This window comes from Egretta garzetta, unplaced genomic scaffold, assembly GCF_000687185.1.
Source record: "Egretta garzetta isolate BGI_Z169 unplaced genomic scaffold, ASM68718v1 scaffold45, whole genome shotgun sequence".
Classification (NCBI taxonomy): Eukaryota; Metazoa; Chordata; class Aves; order Pelecaniformes; family Ardeidae; genus Egretta; species Egretta garzetta.
This window is the reverse complement of record NW_009260028.1, coordinates 6,948,761-6,968,805: the sequence shown is the minus strand read 5'-3', so window position 1 is coordinate 6,968,805 and position 20,045 is coordinate 6,948,761. Positions and strand designations below refer to the sequence as shown.

General features: G+C 43.7%; 2 protein-coding genes across 2 annotated transcripts in view; one reads left to right on the top strand and one right to left on the bottom strand.

The window, feature by feature from the left end:
* Positions 1-11,801, top strand: part of SCAF4 (SR-related CTD associated factor 4) — a gene marked incomplete at its 5' end in the record, with an annotated part of 42,001 nt that extends 30,200 nt beyond the window's left edge. The window contains 4 exons of the mRNA XM_009640965.2: positions 1,482-1,644; positions 1,798-1,878; positions 1,991-2,179; positions 10,051-11,801. Of these exons, the coding sequence (XP_009639260.2) occupies positions 1,482-1,644; positions 1,798-1,878; positions 1,991-2,179; positions 10,051-10,892 (1,275 nt within the window). The remainder of the gene's footprint in view (positions 1-1,481; positions 1,645-1,797; positions 1,879-1,990; positions 2,180-10,050) is intronic.
* A 3,735-nt stretch (positions 11,802-15,536) lies between these two features.
* Positions 15,537-20,045, bottom strand: part of SOD1 (superoxide dismutase 1) — a 9,783-nt gene continuing 5,274 nt past the window's right edge. The window contains exons 3-7 of the mRNA XM_035896420.1: positions 20,009-20,040; positions 19,538-19,631; positions 18,964-19,033; positions 16,624-16,738; positions 15,537-16,112 (exon numbers count right to left, since the gene is read on the bottom strand). Of these exons, the coding sequence (XP_035752313.1) occupies positions 16,002-16,112; positions 16,624-16,738; positions 18,964-19,033; positions 19,538-19,631; positions 20,009-20,040 (422 nt within the window). The 3' untranslated portion in view covers positions 15,537-16,001. The remainder of the gene's footprint in view (positions 16,113-16,623; positions 16,739-18,963; positions 19,034-19,537; positions 19,632-20,008; positions 20,041-20,045) is intronic.

The following is a 20,045-nucleotide window of genomic DNA, read 5'->3' as shown; positions in this document are numbered from 1 at the left end:
CTATGTCAAGCTAATTTTGTAAGTTGTTTTACAGGGCACTCTTTCAAAGAACAAAAGGACCTACGAAGACTCTATTAGGTTACTGTGGGTTTGGAGCACTTTTTCTAAAGCTTTAACTGTGATTAATGGAAACAGCTCTAGGATTACTCAAAGTTAATGTTCACCTAGGTAGTCTTGGCCTTATATGGTACTCCTAGATATGCTTACCTGGGCGCTGTTGGCCTTGCAAGGTCCTAGTCCCCAGAAGGTCCCCAGTGCTCATTTCTAATTCTCTCTGAAGTTTTGCTGTTGTTCACAACACCTGTTGTTCACTTAACCACCTGCAGAATCCAGCCATCTCCCCTGGTGCCATCTGTAACTTCTCACATTGTTATCGGTCAGGTCTGGCAATTCCTTGTGCCACATCCAGTGGTTTCTTGCATCTTGCTCAAGTTTGCTTAACTTCAGACCAGGGCATAATCAGCAGGTTATTAGAAACCAATAAATAACCAATTTAACAATAAAAAGAAAAAGTGGTGCTCTACACTAAAGCCTGATGAATTAAAACCTATTGTAATTAATTGATTTTAAAATTCTGGTAGTACAAGTTTTAATGTGCCTCAGCTCACTGACCTAGCCACTGGTAAAGAACTTGGAACAGAAATTTGAAGTGGTATCAGGTGCTTGGCAGCTTTAGCATCTTCTCCAGGTTTAAGGAGAATATTTTGCTTACTTTGGTTTAATGCCACTTCTTTCAGTTCTGAGAAGAAAACAGTAAAGGCTTTTCCTTCTTCAGTCTAAAAATAAAAAATGAGTTATGAAGGGTCTTGGTGTAGTAGTTCTGAAATCTTGATGGTCATGGAGGTGAGTCAGTTAGATCACTTGAGTACACAGTTGTCCTTTGCCAGTTTTAAATGCAGAGCATGTTTTGATTAAACTTTTTTTCCTTTTGATTCCCACACATTTAATGTAGTTTTTGCAGTAAGCTCATAAATAGGAATCTAAGGACCAACTTAATTTAAATCCATTTTCATTCAGGGCTTGGTATCAACCATAATTTTAAAAAATAAATGAATTAGGAAACAATAGTCACTCTAACGTAATACACAAACTCAGGTAGCGAAAAAGAAAAAAGAAGACGTTTTTAATTGCTCCAAAGTTGTGTGCGTTATAGTGTATCATGCTGGATGGTAAAATTAATTCCAGCTACTGTGTAACGGGTATATTTAGATGAGTTACTAGCATGCATTAATATTGATTTACTACAGAGAATAATTTTTTCTGTAAGAACAAAGGCAAACAAGATCAGTGTTGATACTTTTAAGTTGTAGGAGTTCTTTCACTGCTGATTAGATCAGTCACCTTGTTGCAGAGTGATTTAAGCTGGTAGCTTAAATTTTCTTGTTTTGATGGACAAAGCACAGAAGACAGCAGTCCAGCTGAACAACAGTTAATCCATTCAGTCTTGAGGTAACGCATTTTTCCCCTTCCTTTTTTCTTAGGTTCCACCACATCCATCAGGTCCTCCTGTGGTTGGTGCACTCCAACCACCTGCTTTCACAGCACCTTTAGGAATCCCACCTCCTGGATTTGCTCCCGGAGTGCCACCACCGCCACCACCTCCATTTTTACGACCTGGTTTCAACCCAATGCATTTACCCCCAGGTATATTTATATATTTTGGGAAATATAAAGTCCTTTTTTTAGCTGTATAGCAAAGAAAAGCATCTGCCATATAAACTGCAGAAGTATGTTTTGGTAAAGTGATACTCTGTGTTAATATGTAGTTGGTGGTTTTTTTTTGTTTTTTTTTAATAGGCTTTCTTCCTCCTGGACCACCACCACCTATAACTCCTCCAGTATCTGTTCCTCACACTCCGGCAGTAAACATCCCAAATTGTAAGTGTTTAAATCTTGGGCAAGCAACAGTAGAAGGAAGGTATAATGCAAGCAGAAAAGCTGACTTTTTTTGGGTTTTATTTTTTTTAAATGTCAATGCATTGTTTCTCAGCCACAGCAACTGGTGTAAATGAAGACACTACAAAAGATTCATCTGTAGGAAATCCCATCCCAACAGTGGTTTCTGGATCCAGAGGGAATGCTGAAACTACCGATAGTTCCAAAATATATGGGACTGTTCCACCTCCTGTAGCACCTACTAATGTACCTGCTCCTGTCACCCAAACTATTCCACTTCTTGGTAAGTTCGTTTTTGTATATGTTCTTCAGTTTATTGTTCCCTGAATTTAAATCATGGTTTTGATTTTGCTACTGACTTACAGTTCATGGGAAAAGCAGATTCTTCTGAATGATTTCTGCCCTTCTGTTGGCTTCTAAATAATTTTTAGAGGCTTGATTTTGCATAGAAGGAGCAGTAATTTTTTTTTTATTATTGAAGATCTGTTTTCTGAAGAAACATAAAATCCGTAATGTTTAAGTTACAAATTCAGGACAGAACAAAATGCTGTCTGCTTTTAACAAATTGAGCTTTATACCATATAGAAAATTAACTTACAACAAAAAATGTGTATGACATAGGAACTATGTTTTAGACTCAGCTATTACATGTATAAAATTAACTTACAGAGAAGCGGTATTTTTTTAGTGTCTTTTTTAAATCTGTGAAAATACAGTATATTTTTTATGTATGGAATAAATTATTTTAATAAAATGAAGATGCTAAAGCTTTCATTTAGCCCTGCAGTATTAGAGGTTTTGAAACCTTTTTAACAGTATGTTACCTTATTTAAATATTACAAAAAGGTATTTAGACTAGCAAAAAAAAAGCTAACTTTGGGTATCTTACATAAATTACTTTTCATGATACGATATGTACTTGGTCAGATTTTTAAAGACCGTTATGAATGTTTACAGAGGTCTGCTAAATACTTATTTTAGGATGGCCTTTTATAGGTCAGTGTCAGGAATATGCTCACGAGACTTGTTTCCTACAAATTCTAGTGAGATTATTACTTCTATGGGATTTCAGACCTCTAAATGAGAGCCTAACAAATGAATGAAAAAAATAGTTTTGTTTTAGTGTGTTTCTGCCCAGAACTTCACAGTGTACACTGAAAAAACACCCCAAAGATCTGTCTCCTTGAGAGCCCACTATTTTATTGGATTTGATGGCTAAATTTTCCAGCTGTGACTAGTGATTTTTGGATCCTTCATGTTGGAAACTTGAGATAAGACCCTTTTAAAAGGCATTTTTCAAAAAGTGAAGAGCAGCCTCTCTCTGAAAATCAGTCTGCTTTTAAAAATCTATCAAAGCAGATATGCAAAACCAGCAGCTAATTGTTTTAGAGTATGTTGGACACTTGGGAAACAGAGAAAAGCTTAAAAAAAATTCTGTGGTGACACCATGGATTGAGAGAATTTTGTAGTGATAAGGATTATTGGACGATACTTTTAAGGCATTCACATCTTAATGATGAAGTTCTGATTTTTGTAATTGTAGCACAGTATTACCAGATATTTGAAGTTCCATGGTACTGTGTCTTCAACGGCATAACTTTTTATTCCAAGCCTTTGGAATATATTAAGTTACTCTGCTGTTTGCTATATCACTGTAGATGTAAGGAAAAGGTTTTACAAAATTAAGATTGAAGTAAATTATATACCCACATTAGTTACTTGGACAGTAGCTTTTTTATTCTCACAAATTCAAGGAAGCTAAATTCAATAAATCTGAAGATCAAGAACTTGCCTTTGTTTTTATTAACTTGTTTACTGAATAGTTGAAGCAGATAAAATTGTCTGTGTGGTCAGAGTGACTTCTCTCAACGTTCAGTCTCATCAGCAAGGGGATAGGAGAGTGTTTTTTTTCTTTTTATAAGATTGTATGTGTGAGCTTACAGAGTAGTCCTGAAGTAATAGCTGAGAGATCTGTGTGTACTTAAGTAACAGCATTTTATGTTGATGAGCATCTTATTTCAAGAAGTCATTTATAATCAAGGGGTTACATAAAATCCTTCTGACATTTTGGAGTTAAGGGGGGGAGGAGGCTGCTCACAATCTGATACAAGAGACAAGAAAACAAGAAGAAACATTATAATACTTTATGTGATTAAAGATAAAAGATTAATATCAGTTGTCTTTGCTTTTAAAACTTTTCTGTAAGTTAACACAAACGAAACTGCCTTAAAACCACTTTGGTTCACTTATCAGTTGAGCTTAGCTCTGCATGCGAGAGTCCAGATCTGGTCTCTCCCTTGGGCTGGAAGAAAAACCTGAAAGAGGTGATGTTTTCCACCACTCATACTGATCTAGATAGCAAAGAAGTGTCCCTTCAGGTCTTGCCCTCCCCATCCTCGGAGCCTCAAGAGCTGGCCAGGCTGCATCATCATTCCTTCCTTTTCATTCTGTGTGTCAGGTTTCACTCCTAGGGAAATCAAAGCATGGGAAATGGAGTGTGCCAGGGTTTCACCACGCGTGCGGACATGAGATGCAACCTACGTGTGCATCCTGGTCCCGGAGCCCAGAAGTACTTGCAGGCCTGATGATTTAAATGTAGCCTTAGTGTGTGACCTACAGACACCGTCTTGTACAGGTCAGAGGCAAATGGACTGGACAAAGTAAAAGAGTAGGTACAGGATCACCCTCAGTTAGCCAGGGGAAAGTGCAGGCAGGGGACATCAAATGCCTCCAACTGAAGCTCACAAGTATATGGTTTAGCAATTTGAACAGATGACTGATCATGTGACTGGTTTCTCACGAAGTCCTCAAACCGCTTGTTAAACGTTCCCATGATGTGGCTCTCCAAGCTGAGATAAGGAGGTGGAAGAAAGATTTGTTTGACAGCATCATGAAGTATGTCATGAGGACTCTGCTTGGGGAAATAGGGATGGAAGGGGCTTGAGTAGTGTAACATGAAGAATGAAGAAATGTTCTTCGGATATTTGGGCAGGATAGAAGAACTTCAGCAGGCTGAGTTCAAGGAATGAAGATTGCTCTGAAGAGACTGTCATAGAAATCTAAACTTAACCTCGCTTGAGAACACCTTATGTAATCTGTACAAATGCAGGAGCTCTTTTCTAATTTTTGTAACTTCAAAATGAAGCTTATCTATCTATCTGTTCCATTTTTATATGGGAGATATGTTACAAAGTAATTCTAGATTGATTATTGTAAGATTTCATATGCTTTCTTAGTAATGTAAGTTACATTCTGTTTCAGCTCTGCTAATTTCATTCGTTCCTCCAATGTAATTCTTATATCACTTCCAACAAAGACATGTTTGTGCTTCAGAGGAGTGATCCCTTGTGGACTTTGTCTTGAATTTTTTTGTGCTGCTTTCTAAAAACCACCCACAGGTTGTTTTGATTTAGTTGTATCCTTGATCGTATTCGCTGCTGTTATAGCTTCTTGTTCTTCATTTGAACAAGATAATCCAGACTGTAACTGGTTTTGTGAGTGTGTGCTCATATGTCATTTTTTAAATGATCTGCAAAGCAGATATTTTTAGACTTTTTATACATGTGCATATTGCAGGAAGTGACAGGCTTTTAAATCATTTTTGATTTGCCAACTTGTTCTTAGTGTTGAGCAAATGCTGTAATTTGGACCAGTAATAAACTGCTGTTGCAGATGCTATGTTTCGAATATTCAGATTCTGTGATCTATTATCTTGATTAAATACACCGTATTGCAGTTTGTAGGTTCTGGTCTAGTGCTCTTTTTACCAAAATTCCTACAATAATAATTACATGTTATCAAAGATTAATTATACTGCAGTTCTTACCGAACTTGGTATTCTTTTCCTGTTAATGCGTGCTGAATTATTATTCTTTTCTCCCTTGATGGTTTGTTCTTTTGTAATCTGCATTAAATTGTAAAAGACAGACTACAGTATTCTCTGAGCTCATCACAGTATTACTATATTATAAAAAGTGGATACTTCCTTCACAGGAAGGATGAGCTTTTTATCAATGCAGGATATGAACAGTGATAATCCTAATACACTTCCAAATTTCTTGTGATAGCCCATTTTAAAAACATAACAAACACTGCATGTTTGCTAATTACATATATGGCTGTTGCTTTCATAATACTACCGAATGAGAATGCAGAGGTAAGGGAACAGGAACTCTCAAGCACCATTCACGGAATTCAGTTCTGCCTTGATGATTCCCTTGACCTGGATCAGTTCAGCGTTTTATATGTTTTATAAAGCAGGAATTTTAGAAGTCTTAAAACCACTAACCACCACGATACACGTAACGTAGTTTGACTCTTACATCCTTGTTCAAGCATCTTATGGGGGTAGGAGCAACCCCCTACTGGCTTCAGTGATGGACACTGACTACCCTGAAAAATGTTGGTATTTACGGCAAGTTACTTAAGCTGTGAATTGGTGTTTAGGCTTTCTTTAGTCTTGGCCTGGTCTAAAGGATTCTGTATCGAACTCCTGATAAAGACACAAGACTTAAAAAACTGTCCTCTTTCAAGAACTTCCTGGTAGTATTTCGTGTTCTAGTTTCAAGGTGCAACATTCCCTGCTGAGGAACGATAGGAGAATTAACGCGACATGCTAAACGTTGCAGAACATCAGCGTCAAATTCTCTGTAAACCTTTAGACCGTTCTGCTGGAATTGTAAGCTTTTGACTTCTTGTTCTCATATGTATTTGAAGCGGGATTGCTGTGTCAGATACAGAAAAGAGCATTCGTCCACTTGCTTTCTTGTAACAGCACAGCTGAGAAGTAATTTAACGGATTATAAGAGACACGGTGATCACTTACTGAGCAGAGTTCAGTTAAAAAAAAAAAAAAAAAAGATGCTACACTTCTTAGTTACGTTAGCATTGTAACACTGGTAATTATCACAAGGGAACATGGGATTTGTCCAGCCAGAAGAGAAGATAATCAGGAATGGAATTACAGTGACACAGAAATCGGGCTTTTGACCTAATTTATCAAAACAGTGAGGATGACTCCTGTGGCCTCTCTGGATAGAAGACACTTCCTCAGGACAGCTGTAGCATTTTGGGCTCTGTCTTAGCAGTAAAGTGGAATTATGAAACTTTTCACACTGTGTGATTGTTCTTGCACCTCTGAAACGACACTCGTGGTTGGCGATGGGTTTTCCTAGTATGCTTGCATCTGCGTGGGAGTAAACATTCTTCGCAAGTTCTGAGGACCTTTCACTGCGCATCACTGGTAGAAGTTACAAATAAAAACAAGTTGTGAAAGCAATGTATGTTTTTACACATTTGAACAGAACAGCATATTAGGTGTAAGGTCTGAGGTTTGTATCTCCAGTGTTAAAAGCCAGGCCTTGTAATAAAAGCCAGGTCTTAGCCAAGCTACGCAGAATAAGCAGCTGGTGAAAGGGATGGCTGTTATTTCATACCCATAAGCAAGAAGACAAGGTTTGCTACTTTAAAAAGGTTTACAGTTACAAGTAAATGAATAAATACAGGCTGGGGCAGATAAATTCCATCACTGGTCTGCACAGGTATGAGATGGTCGTTAAATCCCTTTATTGTTTCTTCAGGAGCTCTGGTATTTCTTTTAAAGTTTGACAAACTATTTAAACTTTACATACTGTTTTTCCTCATATAAGACAACAAAGGGCATTAAGTTTTCCTAGATACTGCACGTGCAATATGTACCACTAATTTTACTGAGCCTTTTCAGTAAACTTGGATATGTTTCTGGACAGCTCTTTGAGAGTAAATTTTTAATTGATGCCTGATTTGCCAGCACAGCGAGGAAACTCTTAATAGTTCTTTCTACAGTGTACTTCAGCCTCAACGTTCCGAGTGGGCTGATTTAAAAAAGTGTTCAGCTACCTTGCTGGTGCAGTCCAGATTGAAAGAGAATGAGTTTCAGATACTGTCACGCTGCTTCTGTGCTGCACTTTGTGGAGAAATAAGGTTGAGAAATGAAATTATCATACTTGTTAAATTTAAAAAAAACTTTTCACGCTTGCCTCATGCTCATGCTGTGGTAACCCTCATCTACTCTGCTGCTGTAGAGCGGAAACATATGCTTGTCCTCTCCAGCTCGCTAGGTCTCAGTCATTCTTTTCTGCCTTATTTTTAACGTTCTGCGGAAGAATTTGCTTATCAAGAAGAATATCCCCAAACCTCAGAATTCAGCAAGATCACATTCTTGGAAAACATCCTTAGCCCTACGCATGTCTTGTCAGATCTGTATAGTACTAGGTCATGGGAGGAGTTAAAACGAGGTGACTTGCAGCCCTGGTTGTGAACAGGAGGAGGGGGAGGGCTGTGCATTCTGAAGTTAAAACGGTAAACAAACAAGGAACAGACCAGAAAAAATAGGCTGTTGCTACTGGAACATTTCTTTCAAAGAGTGTGACCTATCAAGCTGTGTCTTAAAAGTGACTGCTGGGAGGGGAAGGTAAGATGGTGCTGCAGACTGGAAGAATATTTGCATCTTTGTTACCCGAGTTCTCCTGCTGGGCAAAATATAGTTTCCTTCTAATATGCATATAAAGAGCACTCGGATAAAAAGGTTCCTGTCGGAGACGTTCTTAAGCATAAGAAGTGGTGTGGAGAAAGGGCAGCTTGGATGTTCATCGGAAGGCTCAGGTGTATTTGGGATGGAAATGCTAAATAAATCTGATGCAAGAAGATTTATTCTTTGGCTACGCTAGCCAAATGGAAGGTTATTTGGGATGTCTGCCCCGGCATGCTCATGAAGCTGAAATCAAAGTGCAGTTTTCACTGATAATGCTGCCAGGGATTTAATTCTGGTGTTAATTTACATAACTATTTCACATTCTAGGGCAGGACCCAGGGCAGGAGTTAGAAAATGTTACATAACTTGCATTCTTAACTTTCATTTTTATTAATATATGTGGAAACAACACATTGTCTATAGTCTTAGCAAATGCATAGAGGAGCACAAGACGGATTGGGAGAGATGTGTGCTGTTCTGCAGGCAACCGCCCATTCCTTCGAATTTCAGTTTGGGAGTTCAGAAAACATCACGTGCTTTCTCAGATAGGGAGCTTATTTTCTGGTAAATAACTGCCTGCGAGCAGAAAGAGCCGGCGGCTCCGGTGTAACGGCCGCAGAGAACACGGGACAGCAGTGTTGGGGTTCAGGCAGAAGGCAGCACACGAGATAAGCTGGCGCACGCTTACTGGTATGGAGTCCTCAGCTGGAGCTCAGTAACCCTAGTTCATTTAGGCTTGCCGTGTTGATGTCAACAAGCTTTGGGCTGAGCTTTCTCAAACGGTATGTTTTGAGAGTTAATTTGTTTTTTCCTCTTACGAAGACCATGCTAGAACCAAAAAAGAGTCCAGGAGTAAAAATGGAAAACAGTTGCTGTTGGCTATGTGCTATAAAGGATGGAAAATTGTATGTTAAAAAAAAAAATCCAGAAATTTCTTGTTGCATTTCCTCTCAGTTTCCACTGCAAGGCTTATTCTACTAAAATTGAACTTTGTTGTATCCCTTTTCTCTGGAACGGTGAAGCGAACTCTCTGTGATTTCCTGCTCCTCCTCCAGCCCTGTTCCGATCCTCCTGCTCCCTTCGCAGCCTCTCCTGCACGTTGAAAGTCCTGCTGATGACCAGTTCAAATCTCCAGCATTTTAGCCAGATGCGATTTTGCTGATGTTTGTCATAGGGGAGAAATGTTTTGGCGCTAACTAAAGGGGGTGAGGGGTCTTTGTTAGAAGCCTGGGAGGTGTGGCCTGCTGGGGGCTGCTTCCTCAGCAGTCGGCTGATGGAGCAAGGCTCTGAGCTGGAGATCAGGAAGGGCCCCGACCTGCAGAACGGCCGTGGCTTCTGCACGGAAGGGAGCCTTTAGGATGAGCCATTAGTTACTACCATTGCGGTATTGACTACTTGTGGTTAAAAGACTCAAAGTTGTGTTGAAAGACGGTGGGTGCTCTCTTCACAGGGTGTAAACCAGCACAGGGAGAAGCTTTGCAGGCTGCTCTCTTCCCCCCGCCCCTTCATCCCATCCCAGCAATTTCGGTGTTACTCATTTCACGAGATAACTTCAGCATGTTTTTGAAATTACAGAAATGCCTTTTGTTCCCCTCCTGCCAGCCTCTGATTTTACTCTGTGTGTATGTGTGTGTTTGTTCCAGGCACCCAAGGAGTTGCGCCGCCCCCGCCAGCCCCCGTTGTTGGGTTGCAGACTCCATCCACCGGCCTCCTAGGCGCCCGGCCTGGTTTGATACCGCTCCAGCGACCGCCGGGAATGCCACCGCCTCCGCTGCAGCGGTTTCCCTTGATGCCACCGCGACACATGCCTCCCCACATGATGCACAGAGGGCCCCCGCCGGGGCCAGGGGGCTTTGGGATGCCTCCCCCCCACGGAATGAAAACCCCCTTCCCGCCGCCGGGTCACTTTGTGAGGCCCGGGGGGATGCCGGGAAGCGGGGGGCCAGGCGGACCCGAGGATAACAGAGATGGGAGGCAGTTCAGGAATGACAGGCAGACGTTCACGCCTAACAGAGACCAGGAAAGGTTTGGAAGGAGATCTTTTGGAAACCGGGTAGAAAACGATCGCGAGCGCTATGGTAACCGCAACGACGACAGAGATCACGAGCGCGCTGGTAATCGTGAGAGGCGAGACTGGGGACGAAGAAGCCCCGAGCGTGACAGGCACAGAGACTTGGAGGACAGGAACAGGCGGTCCAGTGGCCATCGAGACCGAGAGAGAGATTCGAGGGACAGGGAGTCTCGCAGAGACAAGGAAGAAACTCGAGGCAAGGAAAAGCCGGAGATGACAGACAGGGCAGATGGCGACAAAAACCACGAGTCTCATAGCGGCAAAATGGAAGACGCAGACATTGTTTCAGAACTTGCTGCGGGAGAGTCTGAACCTGCGGGTGTAAAACCCGTCGAAGAGTTAACACCCGAGGCTACCTCATCTGCGGAACAGGCGGAAAAGGATCTGGGCTCAGTGGCGGAGGCTCCTCGCTAGGGAGAGGACAGTGACAGTTGTTGGAGTGTAGAGCTTTAGAGTTGTACAGTCTGCTGTATCATACCGGCTTCTGCTTATATCACAGCCCCTCGGTAGTTGGTGGGGGATCGTAAGCAATTTGATTGCTTCCCTTCTATTTAAAATAGCCACGCCGTAACATGAAATACTGAAGATATGATTAAAATATTACCCATTTTTGCTGTAACTTTTTTAAAGTTTTGACTTTAAAAAGTTTACAAATCAGAAGTAGAAGTGCTTTCTATTTTTTTTTTTTTAATTTAAGAAAAGGTAACGGTGAAAGCTCCTCAAAACAATAGGGATGTGTTTTTAATAAACTCTATTTTCGTAACAAACTTTAACGTGTGCTATTCTTCCTACACTGCACTGAAGCGGAGAAGGAGTGTTCAACATCTTAAAGTTTGAACTGTTAATGCTGTACTGGAGTCTAAATTAGACTGCTCTGTTTATATTTGTTAAATACATTTGTTTGTGTGGCCATTCACAGAAGCAAACTTCTATTTGTAACAGTCATCTTGGTTTTTAGGTTGCTGCATTTTAATGATTACTTGACCATACTAGGTGAAAGTTAGTGGGTTTAAATTGTTCATTAATTGAAGAGTTAACTGTTTAGTGTTTGCAATGCAATCAGTTTTATTTTTTTTTCCCCCCCCTCCCGACTGGTTCTGTGGTAAATGTCGCCCTAATGAGCCTTTTTTTTTAAAAAGCGGACGCCTCCAGACGTACTTCAGCCTGCTCTGCTTGTCGTGTGTCAAAGATGATTGCTGTGGGCGGTGGGCGAGGGCGCGCGCCAGGTCGGCACCTTTTGTACTTAATTCATTGATGCTTTTTTGGAAAGAGAAATCAAAAGACACCAAAAGATGATAGAGAATGCTAACCTATTTTTGTTAAGTGGGGCTGGGGACAAGGAAGGGAGGTGGGGGTGGGGGGGGTGCTGGAGGATTTTAAAGTGCTGCCTCGTCAGTCCGCTGCAGTAATTCTCAGAGGGCTGATACTGGGAGGGGGGTGGTCGGCCCTTCGGGCCAAGCGGTTTTGAGAAGCCCTCGGCCGCGTCAGCGCCCCGGCAGGTCGGCCCCGGCGCCCGCCCGCTCAGCCATCGCCCGGGTGGCCCCCAGCTGAGGCTCGTCTCGCTCTCCCAAGCGTAGTGGGGAAATTGTACGAATCCTGTGCATATTTAACTATTTTTTTTCCTGGTCTCCTTGCTAGAGGTGTGTTCTACTTTTCAAGCTGGGTTTTTCCCTAACTGAAGGGCGGCTGCTTTCTTCCATCAGTGCTTTTTCATAGCTACTCTGTGGCAGAGGGATTTTTATTTTATTTTTTCTTTTTTTCTGGGGGAGGGAGAGGGGTGGAAAAGCAAACGTGGAGTCACAGACTGGGGAGAGGACATATATTTTTACGTTCTTGCAATAGCAGAATAAAGAGAGAGAGAAAAAAAGAAAACCAAACCTGTTTACATACTTGCAGTGACTTCAGCTTCCATGTGTTAACAACCTGTGTCCTTAATGTTTGTTTCATGCTGGGCCAGTGGAACTAACTTTTTCATACAAAGCCAGGCGTTTATGTCTTATGTTTAAGACTTGTCTTAGTAAAAACTGCCGTAATTCTGTAAGGAGGTAGGATTTTTTTTTTTTAAATGAATACACTTTATTAAAAGATTTGAAGACAAGAATGAAAGTGACAGAGGGCTTGTCTGTTCACACAAACGCCACCTCACGCTCTCTCCCTTTCCCTTTTTAAGAAATTACAAACAAAGCCTACAAAAATACGGGCCAGCCTTTGCAGAGCAGGTTCTTACTGCATCTTACTGCCTTCTGGAGCAGTAAGCGTGTAACGAACCTACTGGCGATGCGTCGTCTTGACAGCATCACCAGCGTCACGGTATCCTGCCCTTGTACAACTACCAAGGCTTTGGCTTTGAAGCACTGTCAGTTTGTGCCGGGCGACGGGTGAGCTCCATGTAAGCACCCATTGCTGATACAGACCGTGCAGGGCTGGGAATTCACACCCTGACAGCAGAGCCAAGGCCTGCTGGTTAAGAATATCGGTACATAAAGCAAGCGTTACTTCTACATCCTTCAGCACAGCCTCGGCTGCTGGGCTCGGCTGCCACCAGGCTCGCAGCCCAACAAGGGAGAAGGGGCTTGCAAGGCCCCATCTGCACCTCCCAGGCTGCCAAAGCAGTCGGGTTCAGCCCCAGGAGTGTCCAGGGGAGGCAGCGAGCAGTAGAGCTGCCAGAGCTCGTGCTCTGTTACAGCCCAGCCTGCAGTTGTCAAGTACTCACCATTTCTCCCCCTTGGGGAAAGGGGAGGCAACATAACCCTCCTCCAAACTTCCCAACAGTGGGAGTTGTGGGCCACCAGTGTTTGGTTTCCCCCCACTGCTTGAGGCAGGAGCCAAAAGGTGCAGTCGCTGCTTTAATACAGCTGCAGCAGCTGACCAGGAGCACAGGCCAAGCCCCTGGGAGAGCGCAGGTGGGTAGAGGCTGTGGTCGCTTGCCACCTGCAATGAGTTGGGCTTCCACATGCTTTACAGTGTTCTTGCTGTACAACCCAAACCAGCTCCATTTGTACCATGCTACAGGGAAACTGGGGCGCATAGAGCTACAACCAACACCACAAGTACCTCTTATGTGCAAGATGAAGGAATGTTGATACAAGCCTCCATTAAAATAACTTTCTCTATTAAAAGACTTGGGAGATCTGTGTTCGAGAGGGAGTGGCCCCCAGCTGAGGCTCGTCTCGCTCTCCCAAGCGTAGTGGGGAAATTGTACGAATCCTGTGCATATTTAACTATTTTTTTTCCTGGTCTCCTTGCTAGAGGTGTGTTCTACTTTTCAAGCTGGGTTTTTCCCTAACTGAAGGGCGGCTGCTTTCTTCCATCAGTGCTTTTTCATAGCTACTCTGTGGCAGAGGGATTTTTATTTTATTTTTTCTTTTTTTCTGGGGGAGGGAGAGGGGTGGAAAAGCAAACGTGGAGTCACAGACTGGGGAGAGGACATATATTTTTACGTTCTTGCAATAGCAGAATAAAGAGAGAGAGAAAAAAAGAAAACCAAACCTGTTTACATACTTGCAGTGACTTCAGCTTCCATGTGTTAACAACCTGTGTCCTTAATGTTTGTTTCATGCTGGGCCAGTGGAACTAACTTTTTCATACAAAGCCAGGCGTTTATGTCTTATGTTTAAGACTTGTCTTAGTAAAAACTGCCGTAATTCTGTAAGGAGGTAGGATTTTTTTTTTTTAAATGAATACACTTTATTAAAAGATTTGAAGACAAGAATGAAAGTGACAGAGGGCTTGTCTGTTCACACAAACGCCACCTCACGCTCTCTCCCTTTCCCTTTTTAAGAAATTACAAACAAAGCCTACGAAAATACGGGCCAGCCTTTGCAGAGCAGGTTCTTACTGCATCTTACTGCCTTCTGGAGCAGTAAGCGTGTAACGAACCTACTGGCGATGCGTCGTCTTGACAGCATCACCAGCGTCATGGTATCCTGCCCTTGTACAACTACCAAGGCTTTGGCTTTGAAGCACTGTCAGTTTGTGCCGGGCGACGGGTGAGCTCCATGTAAGCACCCATTGCTGATACAGACCGTGCAGGGCGGGGAATTCACCCCCTGACAGCAGAGCCAAGGCCTGCTGGTTAAGAATATCGGTACATAAAGCAAGCGTTACTTCTACATCCTTCAGCACAGCCTCGGCTGCTGGGCTCGGCTGCCACCAGGCTCGCAGCCCAACAAGGGAGAAGGGGCTTGCAAGGCCCCATCTGCACCTCCCAGGCTGCCAAAGCAGTCGGGTTCAGCCCCAGGAGTGTCCAGGGGAGGCAGCGAGCAGTAGAGCTGCCAGAGCTCGTGCTCTGTTACAGCCCAGCCTGCAGTTGTCAAGTACTCACCATTTCTCCCCCTTGGGGAAAGGGGAGGCAACATAACCCTCCTCCAAACTTCCCAACAGTGGGAGTTGTGGGCCACCAGCGTTTGGTTTCCCCCCCACTGCTTGAGGCAGGAGTCAAAAGGGGCAGTCGCTGCTTTAATACAGCTGCAGCAGCTGGCCAGGAGCACAGGCCAAGCCCCTGGGAGAGCGCAGGTGGGTAGAGGCTGTGGTCGCTTGCCACCTGCAATGAGTTGGGCTTCCACGTGCTTTACAGTGTTCTTGCTGTACAACCCAAACCAGCTCCATTTGTACCATGCTACAGGGAAACTGGGGCACACAGAGCTACAACCAACACCACAAGTACCTCTTATGTGCAAGATGAAGGAATGTTGATACAAGCCTCCATTAAAATAACTTTCTCTATTAAAAGACTTGGGAGATCTGTGTTCGAGAGGGACATACAAGAAAATATCAAACCCCCCTCCCTGTAACATGCAGAGGGTGCCAGGTTATTGCCACAGAAGATGGGATTCTGTCAGGGGAATATGTACAACAGTGTTCCTTGTCACTGGCACACTGTTGGCTCCCCAGGCTGAGCTGTCCCAGGGTTACCAGCTGAAGCCACATGGATGCTGTTGGTGTCGAGCACATTAACTGCTGCCAGGATGAAATCCAGGCCTACTTCTCATGCTCACCTAACAGCAGGCAGGGGGGTAGGGGTTGTTGCTTTTTTTTTTATAGACAGCAAGACCAAGGTGTATTTGCCCAGCAAGTTTATTACACAAGTTTGAAACCTACAGACGCTGAGGAAGCCCCCGGTGCATACAGCGCCTACCGCTCTGTGGTGAGCCTTCCCGCTGGAGCTCCTAGGGCCAACCCTCCAGCTCACACAGCACGCCAAGCAGCTGGGGCCTTCAGGCCGCAAACGCTACTGCACATCTTCCACCACACAGGAGAGGAGCTCCAGTTAGCTGAGACTACACTGAATGGTTACAGCAGATGCTTTAGCAGAAGACTACAGAGACATTCCATCAGGCTCACTTTAATTACAATATACATCATACAAAATTAAGTCAGTCTTCACCAGTTTCAGTGATACTCAGAATGCAGAGTAGTAATGAGATTAAGTGATAGATCTTGCACAAGGAGGGGCAAGTACAGCATTCGCAATGAAATACAGCCCATTTATCGCTGTTGTCTTAAGCATTTTGGGTACCATACTTAGCACTTCGCTATTCCAATTACACCACAAGCTAAACGAGGGCCAGCATTTCCAGTTAATTTGCTCTCATTATCTCCCCCTCTACCCAGGTCATCGCATTTTTCATGGACCTGAAAAGAGAATTGAAGGTGCCTTAATTCATGTCATTGCATAGCTAAGCAACATTTTTCACTACTCCCACTAGTGGCAGCAGCGACAAGCAGTATTGCCAGCTACCAGCAGGGTGTTACACAACAGCTACAACCTGTTGTAGCTATGCAACACTGAATGCCAAACTGGTACTCACACTAAAAAATTCAGGCTAGACTTGTCTAAAAAGACGAGCTTCCTTCAGCTGAATGTTTCAACTGGAAGTCACCAAAACGTCACATTTCAAAAAGTCATTACTAGTCCAAGAGTAAGGCTCAGACTTGACATTCAAGGTCACCCTTGCAACTCAAGGCCAACCTCTGCACCACGGGCACAATGCCTCGGCCACACCATCCACACCTCCCTGCCATCTCTGCCAACAGCCCAAGCCCAGGTCATGCAGTACAGTGGTCTCAGCACACAGTGGAGCCCCAAGCTGGCAAGACTGCTCTGTGTTCCTTAAAGCGCCCAGGTCAGCACCAAGACACTTACCACCATGGTACGTCCAATGATGTTGTGTGGTCCACTTAGAGAAATGATGGAATCTTCTATTTCCACTTCTGCCACTCCTCCTTTAGCAGTCACATTGCCAAGGTCTCCCACATGCCTACACAAAGACACAGAGAAACTCGTAGAAAACTTGGTTAAATTGAAAGCTCTTCTCAGTGATGGCCCGGACAATGCAATACCCATAGTTACTATGCTCAAGCACTCCACCGTCTTATCTGAAAGAGCACCTATGTCCTCATTTACTACCTCCAGTCAGTCTTGAACACTTCCACTATTCCAACTCCTTTAGTTCGATGATTAGAATTCAGTCCCAGGTAAAACTTGAAACAGAAAGGTTCATCAACTTTGGGAAAGGAACACCATCACTCCCTTACAAACCAAGCTGACAGTGTGCAACTCTCATGGCCAAGAATTCCTCCATGCCGATGGCATCTCCCTCCACACAAAGTCTCACAAATTAGGTGCAAACCTGTCCTGCACATACAAGGTTTGGTGTGAACACCACCACTGCCATGCTTACAAGCTTTTAATGTCCATCACAAATCAGCTATTCCACAAGCAGCTGCAGGCTTTAGGTTTAAATAGGATTAGTAAAAGCAGTTTGCCAAGCGACAGGTCAAAGAGGGTGTCTTAAGTGCTTGCGAAGTTCCAATCAGTACCAGGGATGACTATTCAAGTTTGCTTGGCATTTTCCCCACACACATGGCATTACACCCTACCATACAAGTTTTTATCAGAGCCAGATCTCTGCTAGGACTTCCCTTAAGAAGTGAGCCTCAAGCAGTTCAGTTTTCACTGAACTTCTGGGCATTCCAGAGTATAATTTCCTACACATCTGCCCCAAACAAACCATTCGCTCAAAAGACAGGTCGATGATACTCTGCAAGACTCTTCTATCCAGATTCAGAACCCCAAATACCAACTCATTTCTAGAACTCTCCATGCACACAGGGTGACCAGCTCACCCAGCTGAATGCTGACTACCAGCTCTTTAGACAGCATAGCACCAATTTCATATTTTTAACCAATTCCTATAAAATCAACTCAAGGGCAGTTTCCCCTTTAGGGATTTGCTTGATTTAAGCTTCCAGGAAGCTTCAGTCCATTTGTTTCAACTCTACACTCATAAAAGCACGCTCTCATTCTTATACCCTCCTAAGGAATTCCCCAGCCTCCAGCTGCCTGAGCAAGCAGGTTATGCTAGAAAACAGGATTTGACAAAGCAGAACCAGCAGCAGCAGCCGCCACAACATTCATGCAATTTTGACCTTCAGCAATGGAGCAGCTGGCTGCCTGCGAAGCCCATGAGCACACCATTTCATGCTGCTCTGTCATCCAGACAGCTGGCTAGCAGCCAGCTTGCTGAGTCTGGCATGCAACTGATCACTCAGGTATGAATTTATCAGTCAGAGAAAGTGCAGTTAAGAAATAAACATGAGCATTCAAAAGCTAATCACAATGCCAAGTTGATCACAGCACTGGTCCAGACACTACCTGTGCAAGACCAGCCTATCTTTTACACCTGCTCTTGGCTCCACTCGCTTTAACTCTTGTGCGGCCCCCTCCCAGGCTCTGAACCCCATCAGCTCAGACATCAGGTCTCAAGCACATGAGGGTTCCCCCTGCTTCCAGGGGAAGAATTAGGTCTGAACTCCCACTGAGGTACACAGATATGCAGCATAACCATCAGACCCTGCACTTACACACAGCACACACAACCCCCAAGGATTACATACTATAGATAGTATGGTACCTAAGCTAACAGGGTAAGAACAGCCCAGTAAACACAATAAAAAGCCACCATGCCCACGCACACACAGCTTTGTATTCATCTTGCGGTCTCCCCAGAAGCCTCAGTACCTTCCACTGATGATCCTCATCTGCCAGATGACAAGCCTTCATACTGCTCAGCAACTGACAGTTTCAGGGACCCCACTGTCAAAAGCTGGCCCCAAACCAGAAGCAAATCACCACTGACCAAATAAGGCTTTAACACATGAACTCCCCGCACTCATATCCTGAGGAACCTTCAACTCAGGGAGAGCCTTTATTTCCTCTTCTCCCCCGGGCTATGATAAAGCCAAGGATACATCTCAAGGACTACATTTTACCCATACTCTTGGAGCCAAGGTGTCTAACAAAGCACCAGACAGTTATCAGAGCCTTTGTTAACCGACCCTCAAAGCCTGGCAGGCTTTGCCAGTTTTCTTCTGGTATTGTCCTAGCATTAGTCATGAAGCAGCCTCTCAAGCACAAAGTAGCACTTGGATGGCCGCTGCATGGAGTAGCTACCCAGTAAGAGGCCAGGCACATTAAACTCACCTCTCTGTATCCTTTGGTCCACCATGCTGCTTGCCTTCAGGATTGAAGTGAGAACCTGCACTGGTACACCCTGAAACAGAACGCAGCCATCAAAAGCAGATTTTTGCAGTAGCCAGTTTAAATGTGTTGCTTAAACAGTACACACCAAGGCAGTCCTCCTGTAGCTAGAGAAAACGAAGTCACTAATGATGAAATAGCTACTCTCCTGTTAGATGTTCTACTAATCCTTCAGAAGCAAGTAACCTGCTACAGACTTACGAGTTCAAATAAAGTAAGATTACTTGTTCTAGAACACTGGGCTCAGTTGAAAGCGTTCTCATTTCTTAATAACTAGGGTATCAAAGTATTTAGGTTAGTGCTTGATATGTCAGATCTTGAACACAAGCCTAAACAAGTTCAAAGTATTAAACTGGAAGCTATTCCTTAGGAAATATCATCATTTCTTAACACAGATTTGCAGTTGCGAGACCTAAGTACACCTATACTAGTTGCTACTGCAACACTAAAAGAAGCTCTTTGAAGCTGAGCCATCACATTTACAGCTGTAACTCAAAAGCTTGGGTAGACACCTTACCATTTGTATTGTCCCCAAATTCATGGACATGGAAGCCATGATCTCCGTCAACCAAGCCACTGATTCTTCCAGTAACTTTCACTGGTCCATTACCCTTTAATGGAAAGAATTTATGGAAAAAGTTTATTATCACCAAAACGACTCCAGCATTAAACAGCCTTGTGTCAAGCAAAGCTTCCTAGTCAGCAGAGAGCATGAGAGACTCCGCTACAAGTTCAGCTACCAAGACATGAACGATTACCCTCCTACACCAACTGGTCCTATGCGGCAACGCAGGATTTCACGGAACGGTTGCATTTATTCAGCCACCTAAAACATACTCCTCCTATCAACACGCAAAAGGAATGCCTTTTATCAGGCTGCTTGCTTTCGAGAACAATCATGGGCTGCCGTTTGGAAGCACGAGTAACCCCGGCGTCGTTTCTCCCCTACAGACACCGCGGTGGCTGTAGGCGACCCCAGCTTCTTTACCGAGCGCAAACGACTGGGCCTTCGGAAGGGCTCTGGC